This window comes from Syngnathus scovelli, chromosome 18, assembly GCF_024217435.2.
Source record: "Syngnathus scovelli strain Florida chromosome 18, RoL_Ssco_1.2, whole genome shotgun sequence".
In the NCBI taxonomy this organism is placed as follows: Eukaryota; Metazoa; Chordata; class Actinopteri; order Syngnathiformes; family Syngnathidae; genus Syngnathus; species Syngnathus scovelli.
Window position 1 is genome coordinate 11,973,878 of NC_090864.1, and position 18,852 is coordinate 11,992,729.

The following is an 18,852-nucleotide window of genomic DNA, read 5'->3' on the forward strand; positions in this document are numbered from 1 at the left end:
TGTGGGTTTTTTTTCTTTTTTTTTCCCCCCGATTATTATTATTACTTTTTAATACTAGGTAAGTAGAACAGCTATAGTAAAAGAAATTCCCCCTTTTATTGCCACTCGGGTGCCGCTCCTTCCCTCCCTCCTTCCCTCCCTCTCTCTCTCTCTCGATTCCCCCATTGCATCGATGCAGCCCTGCCCATTCTTCTCGCGCACGTTTCCCCACCACGTCTCCGTGACGTCACATTTAGGAGGGGCTCGTCCATCTGACTCTGTCGCTGTTCTCGGTGCTGAAAACCAACGGCAGCGCTCTGCTCGGCTCGGCTCTGCTCTGCTCTGCTCTGCTCTGCTCTGCTCCGCTCCCCTTCTATTTTGCAGCCATTTTAGGTTCCTCCTTCGCCAGCCTCCCCCGCCCGAATCAAGCGAGCAGCATGCTCTTCTAGCTGCGGCGATTCCTCCGGGGCCGCTCCCACCTGGTGTCGGCCGCAGTCATGTGCTCGTAAGGCGGACATGGATTGAGCCAAGCGGCGGGATGGAGTCTCTGCAATGTCCCATGCTCGTCTTGGCCTTGGCCGGCTGCCTGTGCTGCTTCGCACCTGCCCGAGCCGACGGAAGCTTCGGTGAGCACGCCTCTCTCTCTCTCTCTTTCTCTCTCTCTCGTTTTTAAATGTTCTATTTGAATTGTCACGATACGGGTCCAGCTCTTGAATGTATAAAAAAAGTTGAGACCCCTCGTATGAAGTTCCACGCATGCATTCGGCTGCATGTTTACCTCATCTTCCCCCAAACCAACAACAAAAGTGTTCTAATAATAGTTTGGAGTTGCAAGGTGAAATCCATACATCCCCGTAGGCAGGTTACATCATTGACAACAAGGCCCAGTTGGCATCTTGATTTATCTTGATTTACTCCTGCTGGTCACAATATTAGGTACACCTGCAATTCAGAAGATGATGGGACGTTTTGAGGTATTCCTAGATATTTGATTGAAATCTTTTTTTAAAAGTGTATTCCAAATAATGACATGCATCTTTGTAATGATGATCATCTTCAGTGATTGGCTGGCATGGCCATTCAGTGAGCATAAATAGTGTATATTGTAAAAGAGCAAACGCTATATGGACATTTAGAAATGGTTATTAACATCCACTGCCTCCCATGGCATTGTGTTATGGAGCCACCGTGTGAATTTGAGGGATGATTCATACGGGCTGTTTAATATTGAACATGCCGTGTATATTTGGAAGCATCACGTGCGTGTACGTCAGCAGCGCAGCGTGGGAGACAAACGTCACCATCAATTGTATCGGCAGCCATCAAATGCTTTATGATTACAGCGTATGAATGGATTTGGAATATGAAACGGTGGCAGGCAGCTTTTATAAATTCACTTGGTGGCATTTGTATGCATTTGTGCAGGCAGAGCGGGGGGGGGAATGTAACTTGTCATATGGATGCTGCTCAACATTCCATATTGCTGATGTCTATGGCTTTTGACGGGTGGCATTTTAGTGGAGCGTGACAATATATCATGCCGGTTGCTCACCATATATGTTTTGGATTGCCACGTGGCAGTTGCCGTGACGCTGCCGTCTGGTAGGCACACGTCCAAATCGCATTCCAGGAAGCCACCGAGAAATGGGAGAATGTTTACTGACTGTTTAGGCTCAAACCAGAGGTTTTACAACAAGTCTAACTTAAAGAATGGCTCAAAACCATGACTGAATGATCGACATAGCTGTTGATTCATTTGGTCATCCATTAAGCTCTATCGGCTTTATATTGTGTAATTAGCTACAGTATATGGTTAGTGTGGTTAGATAGGTGGGATGGCAGCACACATTTCAGTGTGATCCTTCCTGTGCTGGCTGGCTGGCTGGCTGGCTGCCTGGCTGGCTGGCTGGCTAGAGGCTGGCTAGAGGCTGGCTAGAGGCTGGCTAGAGGCTGGCTAGAGGCTGGCTAGAGGCTGGCTGGCTGGCTGGCTGGCTGGCTGGCTGGCTGGGTGGCTGGCTGGCTGGCTGGCTGGCTGGCTGGCAGACTGGCTGACTGGCTGACTGGCTGACTGGCTGGTGTGATAACAGAAGGAGTGTGAAGAAGACTTCAATTATAGCGGCTAGCGTAGCCTCCTTCGGAGAGAGACGCTGTTGGCAAAATAACGCCCGGCCGGCGGCGCTCTCGTCGCCTGTGACCAAGCACACATCTGGCCTCCTGGGGGCTGTGAAAGTGGCTTCATGTGATAAGAGGATGAGTCATGGAGTCCGAATGAAGAGAACGGGAAAAGGTCAAAACATAGACCGTAAAGTATGTCCAAACGGAAGAAGAAAGGCTGAGCGCTGGTTGGTGAACGGCCGAGAGACACTCCGACATCATTGGATTCAGGCCAGACGCCAGGTCAAACTCGCCCATTTGTGGTTGTTGCCGTGGCGACGCAGCCATCTTTAATTCATGGCCTGGCTGTTGCCGGGCGGACAGGCATGTCGCCAGGAATTGGCAGAGAGCGACCTGCATGGGAATTCTGCGTTAGGCCCGCTCGCACCTGCTCCCTCGGTTCGTTCTGTTGCTTTCGCCGGAATCTCAAATGAGTTTATGGATAGATTTTCACCAAAAATGCCTTTTTTTCTGTGTGTGTGTGTAAAAATGTATTGTAAATGAAAAGCATGGAATTTAGAGCCAATTCAACCAGTTAGCTCGTGGACATTGGTTTTGTCATTGAGACTGGATAATTGTTGTTCCACCTCCATTCTTAATCGCTAATCAGCCACATCAACGTAGATAGACTACATTTGAATTAAAAGGCGTCGTTTTTAATCATCTCCGCCATGGCAGTGGAAGGAAGAGGATGCGAGCAGGCTCACGCTCGGCTGCATGCTTGATTTAATGGAAGGGCCTAATTAATATTGAGAGCTGACACGCTTCCTGATTAAATTAAGGCAAAAAAGTGATGAGGAGGTAAAGTAAGCCTGCCTGCCCGCTCTACAATATGCAAATTGCATGCTCAAAAAGCCCGCTGGCCATTGTTTTCACTCCTAGGAACACTTTTCTCAATCAAGCCTTTTTTTACGGTTAGAACCTCTCCTCAATCAGCCACCAGCTTTCCATTTTTGCCCGATGCATCTTCCTTTTCTTGTTTTAAACACGCATTGAATTTTAATTGTATTTTCCGCATGCATGTTTACTTTTAGGTTGCCGGTTTGAAGATGACCTTTGCCAAGCTTACGAGTTCTGTGTCAACGGTAAGACTACTTTTGAATTTGAGTTTGCTCCAAATCATCTATTTGAATGACATTCCGATTTTTAGACATACATTTTCAAAAGCCGAGGATGCGTTCATTTCCATACAAACCGAGTTTGCGCGATCCAGATTGGTCGCCACAGACAGTATGGAAATATCGCCGTCTGGTTTGGTTGCCTAGCAACCTGGCATCGCTAGCGATGAGTAGCAGGAAGTGTGCCGCGGGGGTCGGCCACTTCACTTCCTCCTCCCTGTCGTGCTAATCAAGCCCAGTTTCTCATGGAGCGCTGCGCATCATAACAAAAGTAACGGATGGGTTTTGATTATTATGTAAGGAAGGAAAGCAAACCGGCCGTGACATACCGGCTTTCCGCAGTGTTTGATGTGCAGCATCGCTCGTCGGTTTCCATGGCAACAGGCCTCGATGAATGCAATTCCCTTCTGGGAAGGCACTGACTCATTTTTTCTTCTTCTTTTTTTCTTTCTTTCTTCATTTTACTTGTGTCTTCCTGCAAACCTAATTCTATTCTACATTGTGAAATCCAAACAGTAATTACGATGAATTCATCTTTCCTTCTGTTCGCCGCGTCTCGGCTCATGTTGAAGTTACGAAGGGAGATCTTTTTTTTGAAGAGGCGTAAATCCAGACCCTGCAACCCACACACTCCTGCTGGCTGCCATCTAAAGTGTGAAGGAGATAGCTACGTGCGTCATTATGCCAAGACGGAGGCAGGAGACAAGTGATGACTTATTAGGACACTTATTATTTAGACGGGGTGTGATTGGCAGCGCTAATCGATATGTCCAGACAAAGCATGATGTCCAGTGCAGATCAACAGAGCCGTCAGGGTGCGTGCATGCATGCGTGCCATTGATGAAGTGCTGCGCTTATCTCATCGGACTCTTGTCTCCAGCTTGTCATGACACTTATTGTCAATACAGAAGCAAGAAACTTCAAGTTCAGCTCAGTCAAATCCGTTCATGCCTAATGACTTTTGGTAAAACGCCAAGATGACAACCCAAGTAGAAAGGCGTTTCCCTTCCAAGTGCTTACGATGCAGCCGAACGGAACCAAAGCTGTGATCAATATGAATTCCAATCATGCAACATACAACAGCCCCGACCGACCGACCGACCGGTGGGTGGGGAAGGTGACCACAAAATCACTAAAACACCCACCGCAGGTTAATTGTTTCTAACACAGAGAATATAAAAGCAGTAAGCTAGTCACAGCAAATGAAATGTCTTTCGTTTGGATTGCGCCATTTCTAGCCAGTCAGATGGATGGAATGATCTGCGTCTTTATTACATTTCAGTCTCCTCCAGAGGTCCCGGGCGCTCGTCCGGTACAACCGGTTGGCTCTGGTTGCCTAGCGACCTCAATCGAGCTAGGCTGATGTGCTCCATTTGCAGTGTTAACCCCCACCACCACCACCACCACCACCACCACCACCACCACCACCACACTTCCCGCTCTCTTGATAGTCTTTGCTATCACCAAAGGAGATGCCAATCGGGAGTGTCTTGCTTCCAAATGCTGTTCCTTCATGCTCGCTCTTCTTCTCCTGATGTGCAGATGGAGTATTCGGGAGGTGTCAGCAGCTGGCTGGCGCAGACCTGAATACATATGACGTGTCTTCCTCCGGCTTACTGCGTCTCAGGACTCTCTTGCAGAAACTGGCTCATCGAGGTACATGCTCACTTTGATCAACTGCTAACACACACACACACACCGCAAAAAATCAGTATGCTCAGATATAGCAAGATGGCCACCTGAGTGGAGAAAGTGATTGATGAGGATTTTCAATCTTTCCCTGTTGACGAATGTCACTTTAAATGACGAATGGCGGTCAATATGCCTGCCTCCCCGGGGGTGGGGGGGACATTAAGGTAGACTGATGATCATTTTACGTCGCGTCCATGGAGATGAGTCACTTAGTCCAAATTGAGCAAATTGTAGTTGCCGCGGTGACCCACCTGGGGGCAGTAGATGCCTTCCGCACAAACATGAGGCGGATTAAGTCCCCCACCCACCCAGTGCAAACATAATTGGCTTTTGCAGGACACTCTGAGCTTAATATCTTGTAACAGGCGTGAACCATTAACAGTCAGCCGGGGGGGGGGAAGCGAATAAAAAGTGGAAAAGGGAAGGGTGGCGTGAAATGAATAAACGCGGAGGGCCCGCCGTTTAAACTCCGACCTTGAGGCAGTGATGTCATCGTTTTGAATTGTATCTGCCCCACAATGCACTGCAGCCATTTATTTATTTATTTACTTATTTTTGTAATTGGCGGCACATCGTCTCGGCAATGTCGGCTTTATCGACAGCATTGTGTCGCGCGGGTGAAATTGCCGAGTATGGAGTTGGTCGGGGTGCGAAGATGGCGAGGAACGTCAATGGAATTGATTGAAAATCCCCCTTATCTCGAAAATGGCATGTCACTCACATCAATGGGAATCGAGCGCGCGGAAAAGAGGCATCAGACTAGCGCAATGGTATTTGTGCACACTCTATCCACACTTTGCTGAAATGAGTCCATTTTTCCATGACCTCTGAAAACGTCAAAGGCATTTTCTAGTGTTTTTTTAATTTTTTTTATTCACGGTTCCAGTGAACAAATCAAGTTTCCTGAAAAAGCCCTGATGAAAATAAGCGCGACCGTGAACGTACAATACACGCGGTGCGACGCAGGGATCACCCGCTTTAAAGTTAGCATTCAGTCGGCGTGAGTGCGAGGCGTAGGCGTCAGGGTCATTTGAAAGTAACCTGCTTTTAGCGTGAACAAATTCATTTCATTCCTTGTTGTTTTCTTCATTGTGTTTGTATGCGGCTTGTCAAGGTACCCGCCACCACTACAATACCAAATGACTCAAGCGGGGAGCTCCTGATGCATATTAGCTTAGCCTTTGGCCAACAAAGACTAGAACGAGGCTTTTAAGGTTGTCAAAAATGCCACAAATTGAGCTTTTGTTCAAAACTATCTATTCTTTATTAGCTGCTGTTTCTATACATTTTGAAGCATGTCTTACTTAGAATTAGGTTGTGTGTGTGTGTGTGGGGGGGGGGGGAATAAAAGCATTCTAACTCTCGGATGCAGCCACCAAACACAAGCAGCATTTGCTATTGTTGTTATGATCACATTTCATATTTTGATCTGCCGTAAAGTGGGCTGCAGTGCCCTTCCTTTCATCACACAGCTTGAATTTCTAATAAGTTACAAACAAAAGCTTCTTCACATTTTCATTTTTGTTAAATGCCATCTTTGTGAAAGGGAGGTTCCTCCACTTTCATTTTTGCCCGTGCACACTACCAAATTCTTCTTCTATACATGTCCTTAAGAAATCAAACAAAACTAATTTGAATCGCCTCGTTCCAAAAGACACCGGATGAGACCACGGGGGAATGTTTGAGTGGCTGAAATTCTTCGAAGGCCCAGACGGGCAATTCTTTGAATGCTGCGGCGTTAATTAAGCCAGCCGTTTGTGCTTCTCAGAGGCGGGCGGGCGGGCGGGCGGGCGGGGGCGTGATAATCAGTCAGTGGATACGAGCCGATTGGCACCTTTGCGCTCCCTCAGGTCTTGCCTGGCAGGACGACATCACCCAGCAGGCCGTCTCCGGAGCGCTCTCCAAACTGAGGAGCGGCGATGCCCTCGGCCATCAGGAAGCATCGGAAGTGCCCCTCGGGTCCTACGGCGGGACGGCGGGGAGGAAAGAGAGGCCCGGAGAGGCCGAGTTGAGCCGGAACCTTCAGCGCTTCCTGAAAGGTTCACGTTTCCCGCCACGGCTGCAGCCTGGAGTCCAACAAGAGGCGGCTAGTACTCGAGTCAGAAGCTGTTGCACAGTGGTCATTCTGCCGAGCAACAAGTGAGCAATCAAAACAACAGATTTCTTTCTTTCTGTAGAACGAAGGCGTAAGCGATTATGACGAGCGCGGTCCGCCAAAGTCGGCTTGGAAGGAGACCAGCGTCTACAGTCTCCAGAAGGCAGCCAACCAAGCCCCAATCACCAAGATCTTCTCTCAGAGCGGCGAGGGCAGGCACCCTGAGCTTAGCGCCCCCTACAGGCCCCTCTCCAACCACCTGGGGCAGCTCCTCACACAAGGCGGACCAACAGGGTCCAAAGGGAAGCTCCGTTACCTTGGCTACGTGCGTCCGCCGCCAGATGAAGTCCACCTGGCCTTTGGTCCCAAATCTCCGAAAGCCAAGCTGGATGGACTGTTGTTCAGGAGCGGGTCCGACCGACCGACGGCCGAGAAGCCGCCTCATTTCACCAACGGTAACAACCTGCTTGACATCTCCCGTTGAGATTCTCCGAGAGACTGTTGTGCCTGATGCTGATGGCTAACCTTTAGCTCTATCAATGTATCATTTCTCGTCTTTTCTTCTCTCCCAGATCTTATGATCCAAGATATGGTCAACCGTTTGGGAGGGCACGGTTTAAACATGGAGCCTTGGATGGCCAAAGACCTGGAGCAGCTGGCCAGCATCATCAGCGGCGCTCTGCGGGGAGCCCAGGCGGGGCAACCCCAGGAGGAAGACGCCGATCTTAGGGCTGACGTGGAGCCCGACCAAGTCTTGAGCGTAAAAGCGGAGAAAGTCAACAACCGGAAAGACCCTTGGACATTTGGACAAGGTAGCGGAAACCAGGGTTTGTCACCGTTTTAAGATTTACTCGGGTGACTTCTCTATCGCATGTTGTTTCCAGGCCAACGAGAAGATGGCGCAGCCAACAAGAACCCCGTTGACGAGGTGAATTCCAATTTCTCCGTCCCCGCAATTCACACGTGAATTTGCAGGATGAGGAGACGTGTCCGACCCAAAACTTGAGCACATGAAATTGATGGGGAGGCGCGTGCAGAAACAAATTGCAGTCAATGAACTGCACATTCGGACTCACTCCGCTCACTACTGTCTCAAGCAAAGCATTTGGTGGAGGAGGCTTATTCTGGATTTGAAAAAGTCACAAGGTGCCGGCCGCCGCTATGCTTCTGGGATATAAATATAAAGCCATGCAGGTCTTTTGCACACTTAATTCAACATATTCACACAGTCACTAGACCTTGGAACTTTATTGTAAACATTTTGAATACAATTTTTTTTTTTTTTTAATAACCAGATCTCTTTTTCTGAGACATGCCTTTCAATTTGCACTTTTCTTTAAAAAGATGCATTTTCAGATGAATGCTACCGTATTTCAAAAAAATCACACATTTTTTGAATAGAAAAATATAGACCTTTTTTGATGAAAAATATCCCATTTCAGTCTCGGGAGAATTTTTGGGCTACAAATGAATAGATCAAAATATACATTTTGAACTTGATAATATTCTCATTTTCTATTAAAACGGTACGACTTTATTCTCTTAAATGATTTTTTTCTTGTATGACAGCATACGGCCATTTTCTCCAAGCTCCTCAACTACCTCGACAAGATGGGTGACTCCTCTGAGGTCCAACCTGCTCCCGCTGAAAAAGCGGCGGGCCTGGAGAGCGTCCGGAGCCGGACCACACAGGAAAAAAGCAAAGCGTCAGCTGCTGCTGCCGGCGAAGGCTCGGCCTCGCGTCTGAGCGGCGGCGCTTTGCAACAGGCGCGCTCCCAGATGGAAACGTGGATGCAGAAGCCTGCCGCCAATGACATCCAAGTGAAAACTCAGCTGGTGCACGTCGGAGTCAAGGAGTTTTCCAGCAGAGGGAAGGACCGACATTTTGGATACATCATAACCGGCTCTGAGTGAGTGGCTTTCTGGCTCCAAATGAACGTTAGCTAGTGGTCGTACTTCCTTTTCTTTTCTTCTTTGTGTGGCCCCAATGGCCACCGATATCAATGTGCAAGAACCAAATGTGTGTTGCTGCACAGTAGTTCATGATGAGACCGCATGTGAAAGTGGGCGGGCTTTTGCCGACGGGCGGGTGGGATTAGTCATTAGTCTTCACATCCTCTCCGGCCGGCCCTCTTTCAAATCCCTTTATGGCGTTATCGAGTGTTGTGTCACGGGCTTGTCCTTCACCTGTAAAGTTGCCCCGCCGCTGTGCGTGCGTGCGTGGGTGGGTGGTTGGTTAGGTGCCGATGTTCCAGGCCAAAAGGCTTTTCTTTTGAGTCACTTAAAAGGTGAGCTTATCTGACAGACAGCTGCTGCTGCTGGCGGCGGCGGCGGGAAGAGGAGTTGCCGCGTTTGACGGCCGCTGGAATGCCTTCCCTTCCGCCAATCTTAAATAACTCGTTCAAGGCGGTGCATTTCCACTCCGCTGCTGTAGGTGGCGAGCTTGCCAAAAAGCTTGCTTTTCCTTGACCAGAAGTACACGCCAATGGAAAAGGGCCTGTTTTGGCCACCTTGATAGTGCGATTCTGAACATGTAACTAATGGTGATCCAACAAAATAGCCATTCAAGCAAAGAAATATTCTTGGAGTTTTCATTCACTAAGTCGTCTCAATGCCATCCCCGACCGACTGTTTGTTGACCTTGCCGCCTCTCGGCGCATTCTCGTTAAAATCCACAGAAACCCAGTGGCTTTCTTGTGTGTGTAGTTATTTTCGCCCCCCTCCTGCAAATGACCTTTTGTTTGGTCTATTTCCTCAGCCATTTAGTCTGCAAGAGTGAGAAGACGTGGACTGAGCTGAGATGAGGCATGGCTTTATCAGAGCGCCATTACACTTCACCTCCATTCCATTTGCACCTTATTATTCTCGTCTGGCGGCGAGGAGCAGCGAGGGGCGGCGAGGGGCGCGTCTTTCTGCCCGCCGCGTTTGTGTACTCTGGGCGTGAGGAGAGAGAGAGAGAGAGAGAGAGAGAGAATGGTGCGCAAAGAGCAAGAAAGATGAGAGGAGGAGGAGGGAAATGGCGGAGAGGCGCATCCATATGATGCAGCCATTACACCTCATGCAGGTTCCATTTGCACCTGATTGTTTGTCTCATTGCGGGGACAAAAGCAGGTGATTTAGCAAACCCGCCGCCTTTCCCCCTCTCCCCAGCCAGCCACATGCTTTGTGCGATTCGCCTACAAATACTTCCTTCCTGAACTTAAGTAGATTGTCCAAATGTCGGCACTCCAGTGTTTATGCTGGCATGCAAATGGCCCATTTGTGTATTTGGACAGAGCCTATTTGACGCTCGCTTGGCTGCGTGTGTGTACTTTCAGCTCCCTCACCTCGGAGCAGGCGGTGGACTTGATGGAACGGCTCACCCGGGAGCTGCACCTCCACGCCGCAGACCTCACGCAGCTATCGTAAGTGCCCGTCGTCCTCACCCAAGGCATTTCCGGATGGCTCCGCAGTGACACCGAATCAGCTCCGTCCGTACGTGCTCGGTCGAAATGTCCCGCCCCTATACGTACGGCCTTGTTCAAAGTCGAGACCAGAATGACAATGTCTGATTGTTCAACCTTCAAAAAGTCTGGCAAAACTTTGCAGTGGCCCCAGTGCAGGCAGGCAGGCAGGCAGGCAGGCAGGCAGGCAGGCAGGCAGGCAGGCAGGCAGGCAGGCAGGCAGGCAGGCAGGCCGGCCGGCCTTTGTTGTTTACCTGACCTTTCCGAGCGTTTGACTTCTCCGGCGGCCCTAATTACCTCCGGAACGCTTGCCATGTATCGTCTGTATTCAAACCACCTCCTCTGTCTCCGTACGCCTCGTCAAAGTAAAACAACAGTCGACCGAGCGAGTGGAGGAAGCGGCGATATGGACCACGCGTGTGGCTGGCGGCGGGGTCGCTAATAGAGCAAGTTGTTCCGTGGGAGCCGCTTAATGCGCGCTCGCGTCCTTGAACCCGAAGCTGTTTTGTTCCGCTACGGAACGGCGCGACTGGTGTCAGACCACGTAGGCGGCAGACCAGTCATGTTCCACGCAAATAAGACAACGGGCGGCGGATGTACTGTAGTATATTCAAAACGGGAACATTGGCATGACAACGCCGCTATATTTGAGAGGCTGACTTTGTCGGCCTTGGGAACGTCAGCGCATGACTGTGGAGTACAGTGTCTCTTCGCCAATCTACTGGGGGGGGGGTATATCTGTAGGACTTCACCCCTCAAAGATTTTGCTCTAATGAAATGCGATAAAGCGCTCTGTATACCGTGCACGCTGGCCAAATCTTGACCTCGAAAGAAAGTCCGCCAAGGAGATTCTCAATCTTTTCATTTGTGACGAGCAGGAACACCGGGACATGTCATCAGGCCGGCACTGATTGAGTTAATCCTGTTATTACAGCTGCCATATCACATCAGCGCTAATCAACCCTGATGCTAACGCGCTAGCTGGATACAGATGAGGAGCCGCCGATATGGCCAGACAGATGCGGCTCAAGTAAACACCAAACGTGAAATAAATAAAAATACAAATTCAAATGCTCACAAATGTTCAAAGTATGAAATAAAATGCAATATTTTTGTAAAACCAATTTACAATTTTGAACTTTCTATTCTTTTTCAAAACCATGTGGTGTAGTTTATTTATTAGAATATGGAACAAAAATGGGGTGCTTTTTGGAACAGATTGATGGCATTGCAATTTATTTCAACAGGAAATGTTGCTAATATGTCTAAACTCCCATATTTTATTTCCTAAAAACAGGCACTGATAACATAATTAAATAGAACATAAAGAAGTAAACCCTTTTTTTTTTCTTTCTTCAATTCAATGGCCATTGTGCTGCTCCTAATGGTATGGCTGCCAAGGCCGCCAGAGGGCAGTATACAGTAACATGATTGACTGACGCTCATAAGTCGGGGTTGCTTGTATCTCAAGGCACCACTATGGCTCATTACTTCCCACTGGTTCATATATGTTTTGCCCACAGCTATCTCTTAAGGACGGCGTATAAGCGGACTTGGTTCCATACAAAAGAGAAATGGAGAAAATGTCCCTCTTTGTTGCTCTCTAATGAAAGTGGAAATAGCCCAGGCAGAGGACGCGAGCGAGCGAGCGAACCCATTGTGCCGTGAGACCGCGGCAGGTGAGCGTTTCAAAACGTCCCCCTTGTCTGAATATGCTCGGAAGCTGGGTCAGAGCGCACCGCTCTGCTTTCCCTTTCGTGCCAGCTCTTTTTCTTGAACACTCCACCCCCCCCCCCCCCCTCTACCCCGCGATAAGGATTCGGCCGGCGGGAGAGATGCTGAGATGTGACAAACAGGCGAGGCGGACATTTTGATGAAGGGGCTGGAGTTTTAAGATAGTCAGGCCTGCGGTGATCTTTTTTCTTTTCTTTTCCAGATGATTGGCTGAGTGGGAAATATGAGCTTCTATTGAGATGACGTAAGGGCTGTACCCAGCCGGGGCGCTAGGGGGCGTGGGTCACACGCAATTTCACTAGCCGTCTGCATTTACGAGAGCAAACGGAACCCAGGTGAAGCATAAGAGAAGGGCACCCCCACCCCCCTAGAACTGTGCGTGCGTGATGGAGGGATGGTGTTCACAAATCAGTGCATGGCTGGCTCCATCTGTCTGCAAGGATTGGCTCATATTTTGCGAGAGTGCAGGCGACTGATGGCCAAGTGAGTTTGTTTGTGTGGTGGAACACCAGTCATTGGTCTGACAGCGGTGCCTTGAGATAAGAGTGACCCCAACGTACGAGTGTTATCTCTTTATTTTTTGCTTGGATTTGTGGGCCGAAATTGGCCATGCGGCAATTTGGTATGAAGTGAGTAAAAAAATACACATTTTCCCCGTGCACCGCTGGGAGTTGCTCCACTCCGAGAGCTTTAACTTGACGGCCAAGCTCGGCCGCCGACTCCCGACCGTACAGCGGCCAGTAAGTGCCGAGAGTGTGCGGTTACTCGGCTTTCGCAAGAAAGCTGAAGTTCCAATGCAGAAAGACATTTTATTGATATTCCATTCACGCCTCATTTTCTCTTACCGCAGCGTTCTCGGCCCGGCGTTGACTTTCCGGGTGGGCCCAAACTCCGCCAATGTAACCACAGCGGACCTGGTGACAATTGCAGGTACAGTCCATTCATCTTCTCAGCGGGTTTGTGGGGAAATGGACTTTTGCGCCAGATGTCGACTTGCGCTGCACCCGTCATCGTTTGCAGTGTTTGCTTCACAAAGGGATTAAAGGGGAAAGAAAATCCTGTCGGCGCTGTTGCCCAATTTCGGGACCAATTTTTCCCAGCCAGCCTTGCGAAAAAGCTAACAGTATTTTAGATTTGTATGTTTAAATCATCATAACAACATCGGGGGCTAACATTTTTTAGCAAGCCAGCGGAAAAGCAGCAAGGGTCGCTCACGTTCGCCTTTTTCCTGAAATTCCTGCCCCCCTCTCGAGTTTGACGGACTTTGATGAGATGTCGTGTAGCGAGCGCTAATGAAAGGCGTGAGCGAGGCTGAAATGTCAGCCCAAATGTTAAGTCAACATAATCGTCCGTCCGCCTGATGAATTATGAATCTCAGCCTACCTGAATAGCAACGGCTAACCAGTCCCGCTTCTAATTGGTCGTCGTCGGTGATCGGCAACAGACGCAAAGCCTCCACGAGGATGAAATTTTAAACGGCAACCCGCGGCTGACCTTTAGGATCGAGCCGTCCCAGCCGGAGCTCGGCTTCCTGACTAGCTGAGCTAGCGTTCTGTTGCATCAGCGCCCCGAATATCTCCTCGACGATGACTCGAACGCGACACGAGTGCGGCGTGTTTTTGCTTTTCTTTATGGTGGCCACCGACCGACCGGCTTGCGAAGCAACAGCGTGCTTTAAATGGAATCTGAAAATCAAAGTGACGCCCGCATGCAGCGGCCACCTGGGTAATCCTGGCTGACCTTTGCCTTATGTGTGACTGTGCATAAATGACGTGGCCTCCTAATGAACTCATCAAAACGCCACGCTGCGTTCTGGACTCAACCTGCCGCTGGGAGCCCGCGCAGCATGCAGCGTTGCGCTCACCGAGCGGCAAATGTAGTCTCCTCTTGGCCCAGGCGAGCGCCGATACAGCTAAAATCAGACCAAAAGAATGAATATAGAAGTCAATAAATGAAGAAATATCGAGGGGAAAAAAAAAAAATACCATTTCAATCATAAATAAATCTAAAATGTTTGTATTTCTTTCGGGATCGGATCAGCGCTAATGCTAACAGCAACTGAAAAAAACGCAACTTAGATTTGAACATAAACAGTGCTAAATTGAGGGACATGTATCCTGGACGAAGATGCGCTTCTATGTTTCTTCTCTTCATACTCGTCCACTTTTCTGCGGTTATGCCTGAGTGTACGTACGTACGTCCTGATAGAGGAAGACATGGAACAACGGGCCGGGCAAACCTCCACGGGGCGCTACCTTGACTGTACCCGACATTGTCTGCCGGAGGTTAATATGGTATGGGGTGGCGGCGGCGGCGGCGGCGGCGGCGGGCGCAACACTGCTGTCCGTCTATCTGCCCATCACTTTCCATTTGATGTGCTCAATGCCCCATTGAAAGGACGAGACAAAGAGACTCGGTTGAAAGGCACGGACAGTATTGAAGAGATTTGATAAGTCATTGAAAAGCATCTTTTGGGCAGCAGGTTCTTAGCGGCAGCGTGGGTGAAAGGCCTGCTGGGAGGTCTGACTGTATTAGCCGAGGTAGAGGCTCTTGTGTTCTGCTCAACTGGAAAACCGCAGGACAAAGACGCGCGTTGCCTAATCCCTGCTCGGCTGCAAAACAAAAGGGAAAGCTGCCGCTTTATCGAAACCACGAGGCCTTCCTTGTGTGTCTCGGTGTGTGCGTGTGCGCGTGCGCGCGTGCGTTTTGTTTGCGTGAGATTTTTTTTTTTTCTGCTTTTCTGCAGCTGTGTTCATACCGTGCCATGAAAAGTGCTTATTTCACCAGACGACCGAGCGTTCAACTCTCGGCTCCTTTAAGAAATTCCGTACTGGACTTTGCTTCCTGTACATGCTGTATTGAAATCGTTTTTTTTTTTTTTTTTTGTCAATATGGCTGACTTGGCTGGGAAATCAAGCCCAAGGTGAAGGGGGGATTACTGTCAATCAATTCAACAGGTTTTCTTGACACCAATGACTACTTGCGTGGCGTCGGCTACGATTGAGGATGGCTTTGACGCACGGGTTCGTGGTATCACCATTTTCTTCTCTCATTGGTCAGTGGACTCTCCATCACGTGTTTGTGCCTGTTTGAATAATAAGCTCACTCTCCCAGATCTCCTTTCTGTCATCACTGAAGTGTGAGGAAGTAACATTGTCTGCGTGCATGTCTCTGCCTGCCTCCTGGGGTGACAGCCGTGCGTCAGGGTCTCCTGCTCGCTGGCTGGCTGGCTGGCTGGCTGGCTGGCTGGCTGGCTCCAGATGGCCCAGCCACTGGCTCTCAGGGTTCCCTGCCTCTCTCGCTCTCTCCCTCCCTCCCTCCCTCCCTCCCTCCCTCCCTCCCTCCCTCCCTCCCTCCCTCCCGGCCTTCATTGACCGAGGGCCGGCGTTCTCACGGCCCGGGGGCCTGCAGACTCATTGCTGCGCTCTGGCCTTTGGGGGCCTTTGTGGCCTCCCAGGTCACCCGGGCGTGACAGCCCAGACAAAAGGGAAGGAACGTCCTTGCCCGGCTCCCACTGACTTAACTACAGTCAGGCAGTCTCTCCTAAAGCCCAAAATGTAATGTAAATAGGTACATATGTCAATGAGCTGAACCCTTTGGGTCTGGCATTTGTGGCTTTTTGCAAGTCATCATAAAATGTTTGGGCTGAAAATATGTTTGACTTGGTTCTATTAGACAGGGCTATGTCCTGAAGCGACTCGCGTCACTTGAACGCAGCTCCTTGCCCCTGAGAACATGGCTTTTGCCCGAGCACAACAACAGCGGATCCCTCCGTTTTTCAGCACACTGGACTGTAATGGATTGAAAGGCCAAAGCGGGCTTTAATTGCACAGCGTTTTAAGTTGGACTGGCAATTCTCCAGCTCTGATCTGCCACTGAATGCGCCCATGCACACTGGCAGCCTGTTTTTTTGATGTGGCGTTTGAGTGCTAGTCCTCTTTCCAGCTGAGCATATTAGCATAGATCTCCCACGCAGACAGAGTTGACCTTCACTGCTGCGAACACTTGTCAAAATGCCAATGATAATTACCTGCTCTCTTTGGCGAAAACAGCCCGGCCGGCCGCCCGGCAGCCCGGCAGCTTCATCTGCGGAGCTTTACAAGCCGCCAGTGTTGGGACCGCTTTTTGCGGCCCATCTGAGCCGGCCGGCGTTCCCTTTCGCTCGCTCTGAACCAACAAACCACCAAGAGGCTTTGAAAAACAAAGTGAGAATTACATTTTCTCGCCTCCGTTTTTTTTTGCCGGTGCTGTGGCCAAATCGAGGTGTTTTTTTAAGTCAAAATAAACAAGTGTGTGCTCCCTGAACATCTGTATCAGTGAGCTTCATCCATCCCCGCTTTCCCAGGGCGCTTGCTCGCTCGCTCGCTCACTCACTCACTCACTCACTCACTCACTCACTCACTCACTCACTCACTCACTCACTCACTCACTCACTCACTCACTCACTCACTCACTCACTCCTCTCTCCTCTCATGCATCACTGGCGAGCTCGCACCCCTTGCTGCTTGACTGCTCGAATGCGCTCAGTTGGGTGATCAAAGTCTTCCTCGGTCTCTTCTCCTCCATCGCCGCCGGCTCTGCAAGTGTGTGCGTGCGTGCGTGCATGCGTGTGTTTGATAGAGGCGAGCGAGCGTGCGTGCGTGCGTGCGTGCGTGCGTGCGTGCGTGTGGTACACACCATCCTCTTTTGCATCGTCTGCCGGAGGACACGTTAGCGCACAAAGACAGACAGACGTTGCGCATGTTGACGGACGGTGACGCTAATGCGATAGGACGCGCGCCGCGTTTTCCGTCTTCCCGAACGTTTATGCGCTGACGAGTTGACGAATACGTGCCATAAGAAGGAAAGAACACGTGTTGCTGCTTGCTTGCTTGCTTGCTTGTAGCCGGCCCCCCCGAAAAATGCTTTTTATTTCCTTTTTCGCCAGCCATCAATGAATTCAGACTCGAGTAAGCCAGCTGAAGATGTAAAAAGGCTCCCAAGGCCGAGACGGCGGATTGTCCTTTTCTTCTCCGAAGCGACCGCTCGCCATGCAGGGAGTTGTTTGTGACAGTTATTAAAAAAGCAAGCCAGCCAGCCAGCCAGCCAGCCAGCCCCTCTTTGGGAATCCTGCCTCTTTAAACGCTCCGCTCTCATCAAACACTCTTTCTTTCACTGAGCGCTTCTTCCACGAACGTTGTCATGTGGAAACATTTCTATTGTAACAAAAAGCCGAGAAGGTTCCAGACGATTAATGATTCGGGCAGTGTCTTTAGCTCCCCTTTTATCCCGTTCATCCTCGTCAGTCATGGTCTGGTCTTCCCCTTTCCTTTCCTTTCCTTTCCTTTGCTTTGGCGCTCTCCTCCATGCTCTCCTGCTCCTCGTTACTCCTCTCCACCGCGCTCGAGTGTTCACCTCAGCGTTGCTCTTGTAAACATGTTTAGTGTGGCAAAGAAGAAGCTCGAGACAGTAACAGGTGCCTGTCAACAGCCAGCCGCATCTCCAGTGCATTAAAGGATCTTCACCCATCGGCGGGGATTAGCGTCGCCTGGCATTGTTTGTTTGCTAATTCCATCTCCGAGGTATTTGTGGGGAAACGGTCATGAATAATTGAAAGACATTTCTAGTGGATCAAATCGGCAAATGGCGGGAGATTAATGAGAAAAGCGCTGCAACGCAAATTGAAGCCAACCCCGAAAAGTGAATAGGGCTGGAGTAAAGAACAGGTGACGTATTGCAAAGTGTCTCAAGTACTGGACGCGCAGCCGGCTCGGGATCCATTTCAAGCCCAAGCTTACCACCTAACTCCCAACGCAAACCAGCGGCTAGCTAGCTAGCTAGCTGGCTTCAGGCGAAAGATACCTACCTTTGCTTTGCAAACGTCATGTCATTCACATGTGTTAAGCATGTGAGGATTTGCTCATATTTGTCATACGAACTCAGGTTTCTGGAATATCCCGTTTTCGACCTGTTGCTCAATCAGCAGTACGCAATTTGGCAAAACAAAAAAGATCAGAAAGCTGCGTTGAATCGTTAAGACCAATCTAGAGTTGGACTACAAGTTGGCTGAGTGGAAGCCACATGGCTTATTAATCATCAGTGGATGTTGTCTCTTTCTCCTCAATATGATTGTGCGCCATTGAAAACATTTGTGGACGCAAACGTCTCCAAAGATTCACACTCGGCTTTGCTTTGTGTAAGCAAAGCTAATTATCAAACTCCTTTATTTGGTGCAAAGTGTTCCCGTTTGCCGGGACTCGGCGTTGCGCGACACCCGCTCTTGTAATTGAGCTCTTTGGATGGGAGCCAGAGTTGCCGCTTGAAAAAAAGAAATGAAAACGTGACTTATGTCGTGATCTCATTTCCATGCAGCTGAGCCACGCTGGCTGGCTGGCTGGCTGGCTGGCTGGCTGGCCATAGCAGTCGAATGGCTTGCTTTATGATTTTGGTCACACTCCTATTCATTTTCACAATGGAAACATTTTTGGGCTTGTTTCCACAGCAGATCAATTTAAGCTTGATTTCTGCCCAAATCAACAATCTTATCTGCTTCATCTGTCAAGGAATGCTAGGCTAACACGCTAAGGGGACACCTTGTTTCCATCTTGGTCAAGATGCTATCGTGTCGAGCCAACTTGAGTCAGCTAGCAAGGCTAGC

General features: G+C 49.6%; 1 protein-coding gene across 3 annotated transcripts in view; it reads left to right on the forward strand.

Moving 5' to 3' along the window:
• The first annotated feature begins 2 nt into the window (after positions 1–2).
• Positions 3–18,852, forward strand: part of ptprn2 (protein tyrosine phosphatase receptor type N2) — a 59,222-nt gene continuing 40,372 nt past the window's right edge. For all 3 annotated transcript variants that reach the window (XM_049749973.2, XM_049749975.2, XM_068648771.1), the window contains exons 1-10: positions 3–605; positions 3,168–3,218; positions 4,794–4,907; positions 6,794–7,041; positions 7,121–7,493; positions 7,611–7,850; positions 7,923–7,966; positions 8,608–8,948; positions 10,356–10,442; positions 13,066–13,145. In XM_049749973.2, coding sequence (XP_049605930.1) covers positions 173–605; positions 3,168–3,218; positions 4,794–4,907; positions 6,794–7,041; positions 7,121–7,493; positions 7,611–7,850; positions 7,923–7,966; positions 8,608–8,948; positions 10,356–10,442; positions 13,066–13,145 — 2,011 coding nt within the window. In that variant the 5' untranslated portion in view covers positions 3–172. The remainder of the gene's footprint in view (positions 606–3,167; positions 3,219–4,793; positions 4,908–6,793; positions 7,042–7,120; positions 7,494–7,610; positions 7,851–7,922; positions 7,967–8,607; positions 8,949–10,355; positions 10,443–13,065; positions 13,146–18,852) is intronic.